Source organism: Triticum aestivum, chromosome 4B (genome assembly GCF_018294505.1).
Source record: "Triticum aestivum cultivar Chinese Spring chromosome 4B, IWGSC CS RefSeq v2.1, whole genome shotgun sequence".
NCBI lineage: Eukaryota > Viridiplantae > Streptophyta > Magnoliopsida > Poales > Poaceae > Triticum > Triticum aestivum.
In genome coordinates this window covers 456210151-456221200 of record NC_057804.1, presented here as the reverse complement: position 1 = coordinate 456221200, position 11050 = coordinate 456210151, and the positions used below count along the sequence as shown (strand labels likewise).

The following is an 11050-nucleotide window of genomic DNA, read 5'->3' as shown; positions in this document are numbered from 1 at the left end:
TGATTGTTAAACTTGTGCCAAAACTCCACTTAAACTTGAGGAAATTAAAAACTACAACTTTTAGTACATAGTGTCTAATCACCCCCTCCCCCCTCTAGACACCTCTTCTCGATCCCTTTCACAAATGGGTATGAAGCGGACAGAAGCGGACGCTCTCGTCCACGGTTGTTGCCCGCTCGTGTCCGCCCTTGGTCCCATGTATCAGACTGCAACTTTTGCCTCCACAACACCATCGCGACTTCCGCCTCCACAACGCCCGCAGCAAGGCCACCGGCGCAGGTCGACACTGCATGCTCGGCCGCTCCTCTGCGCCGCAGCGAGGCCACCGGCGCGCCACAGGCCCGTAGCAAGGCCACCGGCGCGCCGCAGCGAGGCCACCGACGCAGGGCTCCTCCGTGCTTGGCCGCTCCTCCGTGCCGGAGCGAGGCCACCGGCGCAGGGCTCCTCCGGGCGCTCGACCGCTCCTCCGCGCCGCAGCGAGGCCACCGACGCAGGGCTCCTCCGCGCGCTCGGCCGCTCCTCCGCGCCGCAGCGAGGCCACCCACGTAGGGTTCCTCCGCGCGCTCGGCCGCTCCTCCGCGCCGCAGCGAGGCCACCAACGTAGGGTTCCTCCGCGCGCTCGGCCGCTCCTCCGCGCCGCAGCGAGGCCACCGGCGCAGGGCTCCTCCGCGCGCTCGGCCGCTCCTACTGGGGCTCGAGGCCTGGACGGCGACGCAAGCAGAGGGTGGCTGCAGCAGAGGCGGCGGGAGCAGAGAAAGATCTCACGGGGAAGGGGATCCGCGAGCAGGAGAGGAGGGGCGGCGCGAGAGAGAGAAGGGGCGGCATGAGGGAGAGAGGATAGGCGCCGCGACAAGGAGGGGACGGGCGGCGCGAGGGAGAGAGAAGGGGGTGGGCGGCGCGAGGAGTTGTCCACTTTTGTGCTGCGCGTTGGGTATAAGGCTTGTCCGCTCCATATCCGCTAGGCGGACAGGTGACCCAAACGGACAAAATTCATGTCCGTTTGGGTCCTTGCGTTGGAGTTGCTCTCATGGAAGGTAGGAGATGGCAAATTCTGTTCATTTTTTCCGCAAAATTTCCTTCTTTCCAAAAACTATCATGCGTCTCGGAAGTCTATAAAGAAACCACCGGGACAAAACATTAAAAGATGTTTCCAACGAACGTCCGCTGGCTACTGCGGTCCATTTTTTTTAACTTTCCACCGACGAATTGCATTTTCTTCTTGTCTGATTTTTGTTTACACACATGGAGCTAACGAAAAATGTATCGGAGGCACCATGCGGGCGAGACGACTCACGTGGCGCGCGACCGAGCGGGAGCGCTTTTTAAGTTGCGGCTCGGCGACTGCTAGTCATCCATGCTCCCCCCTGCTCACTCCGCTAGTCCGCCTGCCTGACATCGCTTCCTGTGCCAAAGCCGACGCCTACAAAAGCAACAAGAAAAAGCTAAAGCAAAACCGTCCCACGGCCTCCCCCTTCCTTCCTTCCTTCGGCTCCTCCGCCTATCACGCCAGCCCCAACTCCCCTCGTCTCATCTCAGGAATCCCTCAAATGAGATACCTCGTACTACCACAACTATAGTGTAGGAGAACTCGATCTGCCCACCACCAGCTAGACCTTGGAATCGAGGAGCGAGCCGATCATGCCGCCGCAAGCCACCGCCTCGCAGCAGGGAGACTGCTGCCGCCACGGCCAGCTCCCCCGCTGGCACGGCGACGCCGGCGCCGAGGCGCTGCCCTTCTACGTGCCGCTGCGCAAGCGCCTCTCCGTGGACGGCAAGTCCCCGGCGCCGCGGATATGCATCTGGGAGTGCGACGGCGAGGCCGGCGACATCACCTGCGACATCGTCCCCGCGCCCTTCCGCCGCAGCTGCAGCGCCAGGATGACGATGCAGCCGCCGGCCCCCTTCTTCCGGACGATGACGCCGCCGCCGCCGAGGCCACAGAGGGTGCTGGAGGAGGAGGAGCGGCAGGAGGCCAGGAGGCCCGGGAAGGCCATCCGCAAGGGCCACCGGAGCTACGGCCTCATGCTCAACCTGCAGCTCGGCATAAGGCAATGCCAATCAATGCCCGCCCCCTCCCGCATTTTCCCTCTAGTCATTCATCGAAACACTTTGTCACATTGATTGATTGTTGGCTTGGATTTATTTATGACATACAGTTATTCGGTGGGGAAGTCGTCGGCGCTGCCGTTCAAGAAGCTCTTGGCATCGGACTTCGACCCGCGGGAGAAGGTCTGGACGCGGTTCCCGCCGGAAGGCTCCAAGCTCACGCCGCCGCATCACTCAATGGATTTCCGGTGGAAGGACTACTGCCCTGCCGTCTTCAGGTGCCGTACTGCCTTGCCGCTCTTGGGCTCGAGTTGAATTGCCATATGTTGGATCTGTTAGGAATATGACAGGATCGTGGGGGGATGTGGTTCTTGTGCATGAGTGGTGTATTGACTACTGTTGGGCGATGCCTTCAGGCACCTGAGGAAATTGTTTGGGGTTGACCCTGCGGACTACATGCTTGCAATCTGTGGCAACGACACGCTCCGGGAGCTGGCGTCCCCCGGTAAGAGCGGGAGCTGCTTCTTCATCACCCAGGATGATCGGTTCATGATTAAAACAGTGAAGAAGGCTGAAGTGAAGGTCAGTCAGTGAGTCCATTTCTTACTCAGCTTTGATAAGTAATAAGGTAGAGGGGCGTGTATCCATTGAAATAATTTATTACATTGTACTGTGTCTTCAAAATTCATGTCGAGTCATTCATGTTTCTTAAATAATTTGGGTGCAACAATTGTTCTTTTCTTTCCAAAAGGAGTTCAAATTTGTGCTTGTTTCAGATTCCACCTTTAGGATTTTTTTTCTGGAAAATACTACAGTACTAATTGGCGATTTCAGCGTCAGACTAAATATAATCAATCTTGCTTCATAGGTTCTTATTAGGATGCTGCGGAGTTACTATGAACACGTTCGTCTGCATAAGTCCACCTTGTTGACAAGATTCTGTGGCACGCATTGCATTAAGCAAGTTGGATGTCCCAAGGTAAGCAATAATCATGTGAGGATACATAACTCACTTCATTCTTGTTAGCTATATATTACTTCCGAGTGCAAATTATTTGGCCTTGACCTTATGTCAATCTATACAACTAGGTCCGGTTCGTTATAATGGGCAATTTTTGCTGCTCGGAGTATAAGATTCACAGGCGTTTTGATTTGAAAGGTTCCTCACATGGTCGGACTATCGACAAAACGGAGCGAAAGATTGACGAAACCACTACTCTGAAGGACCTCGATCTTGATTATGCATTTCGGCTGCAAAGATTTTGGTACGAGGAACTTATGAAGTGAGTTCCCCACTATGTTAACTAGATTGAATGCAATTTCATGAGAACTATAAGACCGATCCTAAATCTGACTCTTCAATGTAACATAGGCAAATTCAGATGGACTGCGTATTCTTGGAGACACAAGGAATTATGGACTACAGCCTATTGTTAGGAGTTCACTTTCGTAATGATTTGTCTGTGTCTAAGATAGGCCTCTCTCAGCCCATTGCTCTGCCAAGTAAGTTAAAATACATGGGTATTTGTTCATCTTTGCACACTCTGAATTATGATTTTACATACAAATATCCATTGGCCTGATAATTTACCAGATTTCATCTAATCTTAACTATCAGAATCTACTGGCAAAAGAAAATCATTTGAAGGCGGAGGCAATTTTTGTGAGCAATGCTTTATGGAAACAGGATGCAAAGAGAGGGATTTGATCACAGAATCCCGGTAAGTTATAAATTGCCACTCTTGCCATTCATAAGCAACCTATTGTTGACATTCTGGAACAACCGAAATAATAGCCAGGAGCCTTCAACAGTCAAACTGTTTTGATAAATTGGGTACCATGACATGCATATATGGGATGCTTTTTCAGTAACGTTGACATCTAGTGCATATTCCTACTTTAGTTCCCAGACATAATGCTTCTCCACTAGGGTAAAGCAATACTTTCATGTCGTGTTTTTCTAAGCTAGTTTTATGCTCTCATCATGATCCTATACTTTGCTGCCCCCTTTGTTCCAAACCACCTAGAGCACCATGGGGCCTTGCATGTTTGTTTAAGTCAAATGTCTGCAGCAAAGAGAACGGATAGGATACCTGCACCTTTTCTTCAAGGGGAAATATATGTGCCACTTTAGCCATCGCCTCTTCATGATCCTGATTAATAATGTAGAAACAAATTAAACATGGGGGTTGATTTTTTTTGGCAGGAGGCCATTTGTGCAGCTGGGCATGAACATGCCCGCCCAGGCAGAGCGCAGCTCGAAGAGAATACTCGACAAGTTCCTTTTGAACGAGAGGCACCTGTTCATAACAGCGCCGAGCGGGGGACCGTGTGATGTCTACCTCTTCTTCGGAATAATCGACATCCTACAAGACTACGACATAACCAAGAAGCTGGAGCACGCCTACAAGTCTTTCCAGGTCAACCCTGGCCGCATTTCTGCCGTGGATCCCAAGCTCTACTCGAGGAGGTTCCAGGATTTCATTCGCAGGGTGTTCCTGAAACAACAGCATTGAGGCTGAGAAGAATGCACAGGGTCTAACTGACTTTTTACATCTGGAGGAGTTTTTGCATCATGAGATAGATCCATTGGTGAATGAAGCTCATGGCATGATGGCGTCGCTGATCCCGAGCATGCGCTGAAACAGTGCGGCTGGTGAGGTGGTTTGGCTTTGGCCATTTCTCTTGTCTGAATAGGCGGCTGCAGGAGATACTAGTAGCTCTGCCGACAGGCATGCTGAAACCGGAAGGATGGGGGACGGAGCTAAACTACGGGCATGCAAAGCTCCATCTTTTGGAAGACTTGTGACTTTGCGGAGAGAGACTGTAAGTGCCTACTCCATGATTGCAGAGCTACGGCTGCACATATTCCATGACTAGCTTAGCTAGCACCTGCCTCTGCTTTGTAGTGCTCTTTTGTAATTTGTTTCTTCCTTTTGCACCAACCAGGAACCCAATTTTTTTTTTCTGGGATTCATTCTTGGTGTGATGTGCTGAATGCGGATAGCACAGGAGTGGTCGAGTGGGAATCAATCAGGCCTTGTACATGTTCACGTTATCGTGTAGTACCAAGACAACTATTGTTGGACTGAAAACTGATGCATCTTGTCGAAATTCAGAAAAAGGAACCAGGATGTCCATCCATCTCGCCTTCTTGCAGCTCTCGCCTTTGCTTGCAGATGCAGATGGCCAATCTCGTCGGCCGTCCGGTTGAATTTTCAGGAGACGTCTCATTCGTGGTTCAGAGAAAAGAAGCTGTAGACATTGTTGCCCTCTTTGCAAGCATTTGCAGGAAGCCTATCTTCTGCCGTGACCACAGTCGACTAGAGAGGCAGTGTCATTTGCATGCACATTTGTACTACTACTGCCTGTGCCGCTGCCATTGTGGACCGAGTGAAGCAAAAATAAAGTGGGAGGGAGGGGGAGGAGACACGCATCAAAAGGAGAGAAAGCGGGTGCAGGGAAGATGCTGGGACAGATCTGGTCTCCTCTCTCTCTCCTCATGCCATGTGTGGTGCTGTTCTTTTCTGCGCCTGCCTTCTCCTCCTCTCTCCATCACCTGACCTCTCTCTTTTTCCCTCTCCCTCTCGACTTTGCTTTCTTCCATGGCAATGGCATGCCATGCCAAGGCCTAGCCCATTTCGCCTTCTCCATCCGTCCCGTGCTCTTTTCGCGTGCTTCGCTTTGCACTGCTCCTCCTGAGCTGGAGCTGCTGCTGTGCTCTTGTGCATGAGTGTGGTGTGGACTGTGGAGGGAGGAAGAAGACCAGGTGGAAAGATACCACAGGCAGGGTGATGCGTGCTGCTTCCACGCGTGACGCATCCTGTCCACGGGCCGTTATGCCAATATAGTCAGAGTCGGTGGTTAGGCAAATAGGTAGGTACGTAGGTCTTGTTTATCGCAGCTCCCGTCGTTTGCACTTGTGGTGTGTACTACTACTCGCGTCATTTTATTGGATCTCTGCGGTAAAGTAGAGATTGCCTGGACGGATGACGCAAAAGCATCGGCTCCATGCTCTTCTTCACCATGCTAAGTTTTTTTTGGGTGGTCCTAACGGTTGATGTAGAGGGTGTTTGGGATCTGTGTAGCTGTGACCACTGGTCAAAAAGAAATGTACTCGTATATCAAAGCTGGATCTATGTTTACGCTTTACGACTAGGCAAATTTAACAATTTTGACTTGTGGACGAAATCAATTCACAGAATGATCTGGTTGTGAAACTATTTCACACCCCCGACCCTTTTGTGTAGCGCCCGCGACGCCGGCGCCACACCCTACGGTGCAGCGCCTAGCTAGCGGGCGTTGCACGCCAGTCCACCGTGGCAGCCCTGTGCCCCGCACCCAGCTGTGCAACGCCTCGGTGAGAGGCGCCACACAATGTGCAGCGCCTAGTCGTCGGGCGCCACACATTTAATGTGCAACGCCTAGCGCTTGGGCGCTACACTGTGACTTATCCGGCTGGCCCCCCTCCCCCACTCCCCCCACACCACACACTCTCCCACCCCCAACCTGAGCTTCCCCCTTCTCCCACTCTCTCCCCCTCTCAAATCCTCTCCCAAATCTTGCAAATCTGAAGAATTTGTCCATGGATTTCGAAGTCAAACCCTCCCTCAAGGTAATCTTCTTCGATCCCCTTCTTTTGATCCAAGTTATGTTATCAAATTGCTCATTTGTTGCTAGTTTGGGGAAACCCTAGTTTTGTTTGGATCTAGAGATTTGCATGGAGATGTGAGATGTTTGTTTGCCATTTTCCTATGATTAGGCTTTGTTAGTATGTTAGGGTTATTCTTATGGGTGTTCTTATGTTGGTGCTAGGGTTAGGTTTAGGGCTAGGGTTATGATTTTGGTTAGGGTTATGGTTAGGGTTAGGGTTGTTGTTTCATATATATATTAGGGTTTGTATCCTTGGATTAGTTCTCATGAAAGCAATGTTACCTTGTGTTCTTTGAATGCTTATAGGGATGGAAAGAACATGTGCGTTTTTTCATCATGGGGACAAAGACGCCTTCTTGAAAGGCAATATTGAACCGGACCCGGATGAGCTTGACATGGTGTTTGATAGTAGTTCTAGCTATGCGGAGCTCTTGCAACAAGTTAGGAAAGATTAGAATTGGATGGACCCTAGTGATATCGTTGAGTTGGAAGGAAGGTATAATGTTGGTTTTGGAATGCACATCCGTTGAAAGACAATGCGTGTCAACTCAGAGCAACGTTGGGTTGCATACAAGGAGACGGTGGCCAAATCACTAGACAAGGCTCTTGAGTTATTTGCAACGAAGAAGGTTGATTCAAGGTTGCATTTGGACTTGAACCGGAGCCCTTCCCCTTTGGTTGCTAGTAGCCCCCCACCCTTGAAGCGAGATGAAATTGTTGAACCTCTTTTGACCCAAGAAGTGAGGCCAACATTGAGCCCGTTTACAAGCAACCAAGATGAAGCTTTGCAAGAGGAGAATGATGAGTATGCGGACGATGACAGTGAAGTTGATCTCCATGACAACAATGTGGGTGATCTCGACAAATATCATTTGCAAGAGAAAATGGACCATTCCATCCCTTTTTCCCGTGCATATGCATCGGACTCGGATGACGACACTACAAAAAAAATACACTTCCCTGATGATACGTGTTTGTCACAGTAGGTCGCGTTTTTTGTCATGCATGTACATCCATGACAAATTTATGACAGAATCAAGATAGTCATACCTGTGCTGTCGTAGAAGTGTTCCATGACATTACCAAAATTATCATCACGGAAGTGTCCTCTTCCATGACGATAAATCGCGCGTCACAGAAGTGCTTTCGTCAAGGGTGACCGACACGTGGCATCCACCGTAACGGAACGCTGTTAAGCTATCGGGTCGGGTTTTGGATCTGATAACCCGTTAACAGCCCCAACCAATGGGAATTTTCCACGTGTAAAATCATCATTGGCTGGAGGAAACACGTGTCTGCTCATCGTTGGGACAGATGTCATCCACTCATTGGACGGAAGGCGCCTATGATACGTCGATACGTGGCACGACCCAACAGAGGCCCATTCCTGTGAAAAGGCCGGCCCGTTTGACTTGGTCAAAATGTGGCGGGCCGACCCATGGAAAGTCTGTTAACGACCTGTTCGCATATAGCCCATTTACAACCCGCTAACCCAAGGCCCGTTACGCCCTATCCGAATTAGGCCCAGTAGCGTCATCTGGGCCACCCAATATGATTCCAGCCCGTTTTCACTTCTGGCCCATGTATGGCCCATGACGTCTTTCGGCCCATATGAGGCCCTATGTAACTCTTGGCCTATTAACGGCCCGTGGTGAAACTGGCCCGTAATGAACAGTGTATCACTTTACACCCATTAACGGCCCGTGGTGAAACTGGCCCGTAATGAACAATGTATCACTTTATACCCATTAACGGCCCGTTATTCCATTGGGCCGTTTCCAGCCCATGTTATCTTTCGGCCTTCTCGGAGCCCATTTATTCTTGGGCTCATTTCTAGCATTCGTTTACTTACGACCCGTTACTGTCATTTTCTGCTTGTGGACCAAATTCAGCTCGTGGTTACAGTCGGCCCGTTTGTGGTCCGTTAATATGTTGGTCCATTTTCATAGCGTCATGAAATACGGCCTATTAACGATGGCCCGTTATGGTCGGCCCATGAGCGGGCGATTCCAACTCTAGCCCGTTTTACGGCCATAATGCGGCCTGTTTATTTGCCCATGTTATCATACTGCCCGTATAAGGCCCATTGATGATACGACCCGTAGAAGGCCCATTGTTTCTACGGCCCGTAGAAGGCCCATTGTTTCTACGGCCCGTAGAAGGCCACTGTTTCTATGGCCTATAGGAGGCCCAATGTCACTACAGTAAATATTAGCCCACGATTATTGTAGCCTAGTTTTAAAAAATAGGTTATTGCAGCCACTAGCAAACCACGGAAAAAGAACTGCAATGACTACAAGCAAACAAATAAACAAGACAACAAGGAAATAAATAAGCAAGCAACTTACGCTAGGCTATCACGACTATCACATATTACATCGGCATCAAAGTTCGCCACCAGTGCAAATAAACGCGCCGACAAAAGAATATACAAAACTGAGAGCACTTCAGAAGGCACTAGGCCTTGCTAGGAAGGGATCCCCAAATAGCTGAAGAAGCTGAGTAGACCTCAGTTGTGTCAATGATAGATGCATCAACACTAGATTTAAGGCATGATGGTGCGCACGACAGTCCTCTGACATCTTCATTGCATCTTTGACTTCAAGTCGGAGCTGAGCTGAAGCAAGCCTTTCCGCTTTAAGTTGAGACTGAAGAAGTCGAACTGATTGAGGCAGCGACTGCATAGAGGTTGTCTCACACCTGCTGGTGAGTAGCTTCAACTCGCTGTCTTCATCAAGACAGGACCTTGGGGTCATCTCGCTGTCCTCAAGATGGTTTGGCTCACTATCTTCCCTAAAGTTCTACCTGGCATAAGAGATATGACTCTGAAAGAGAAACAAAGAGACACGTAACAGGTTTCACAATTATATAAGAAAATTAATGGATTTGTTCTGCATAAGGAACATGTTTTTACAACTACAATTTGAAACTGGTAGTTGTTGCAAACACCCAATCAGATGTAAACAGCAGTGGAGGAAATGATGCCTATCCAAATCTATACTAGAACAAAGTTTGAAGGCTTGAGAAGGATGAACTTACATTACATGTTAACACGGGATGGACAAAGCCCTTCTCCATGTTGATGGAAGGATAATTCAATAAATTCCCCAAAGAAAATTCTTTATAAGCATTGCCATTATTCTACATTTTGCAAAGAGTAAATATAGATAAATAATATTTGAAGAAACAGAGGATAATGAAGCTCAGGTGCAGACTGATGATACATAGTCAAATAGCAATTAATTAAGTACAACGTTACAAGGCAAAAGGGAGAGAGGTACTGACAAGAGCAATGCAGTGCCCATTATTGTTTTGAGATCGTATGATCTTTTGAGCAAGGAGATTCATCTGAAATTAGTTTTCATACAAGAGAGAAGGTAAGGCATAAGCAAAAATTTAGGAGTTCAAATTTTGAATTGATATCATAGACAGTACCTGACGCTGGGCTCCCAGCAATTCTAATAGGGGTTTGGCCACTGGAGTAGGGGTAAAGTGTGGTATAGTTGGGCCTGTGTTTTCTGTGGCTGCTGATCTATCTAATTTAACAGGTATCACTACCTTTTCCAAATACCTAGTTTGTACTCCTTGAGGATCTGCACTCACCCTCTTCCTTTTGGACATCTATTACGAAAGAAAAACATTTGACTGGAAAAACATAGTGTGACGACACATGGAATAGGTACAGAAAATGGATAGGTATGGCATATAATCATATATGATGCTTAAACTAAGAAGATGGTGTAACAAAGTAGAAGTAATGCAAGAGGTCAGATGCAAAATATGTGCGACCAATACAACTTTGCAAAGTTAGAGCAAGCACCTTGATGGGTGAATAAGATAGGCCATCCTCCACCATGCCAAGTTTGTTAGCCAGTGGATCGTTCCGCAATATTCCTCTCGTGCGCCCATTCTTATATTCATTTTGATAATGTTCAATATCTGACATGCATGAAAACATTAAAACAAGTGAGATTTTCTTTGTAATGCAGAAGTGATTCTAATCCAATACCGCCTCCTTGTAAACCCCTTTGTGCTATCTCTGCAATTCTTTTAAAAGATGCCATGCATGCTGTAATTTGTTGTGTGCATTAATATAATGTGGCCTACTACTCAAAATATGAGAGCTCCAGAAGTGATGACACTTCGCAGATGATAGCTTCAACATATAGTAAAGAAGAACAAGTCGACCTGACCTGACAGATTCAAAATATACTAAGGGAGAACAACTCGACCTGACCAGTCGACCGCAAGAGAAGAGTATCATCTTAAAGAAGAGCAGAAGAGCAAGCAGATTGAAGATATTACAAGTCTTTCAATACAATGTCAGTTGGCCACCCATGATGAACCAGAG

At 48.5% G+C, this 11050-nt stretch overlaps 1 protein-coding gene across 3 annotated transcripts; it reads left to right on the top strand.

Annotated features, from left to right (window-relative positions):
- Positions 1-1367: 1367 nt before the first annotated feature.
- LOC123092691 (phosphatidylinositol 4-phosphate 5-kinase 2) lies at positions 1368-5141 on the top strand. Of its 3 annotated transcripts, XR_006444803.1 has the most exons (9): positions 1371-2048; positions 2157-2324; positions 2463-2628; positions 2915-3025; positions 3136-3329; positions 3419-3549; positions 3665-3767; positions 4253-4872; positions 4996-5141. XR_006444803.1 is itself a non-coding variant. In XM_044514514.1 (8 exons), exons 1-8 carry the CDS (start codon positions 1639-1641, stop codon positions 4560-4562), a joined length of 1575 nt encoding a protein of 524 aa, XP_044370449.1. In that variant the 5' UTR covers positions 1368-1638; the 3' UTR covers positions 4563-5141. The 3 variants fall into 3 exon arrangements, 2 of the variants coding, with proteins under 2 accessions (XP_044370449.1, XP_044370447.1); XM_044514514.1 differs by having other exon boundaries at positions 1368-2048; positions 3136-3311; positions 4253-5141; XM_044514512.1 differs by having other exon boundaries at positions 4253-5141.
- Positions 5142-11050: the final 5909 nt, after the last annotated feature.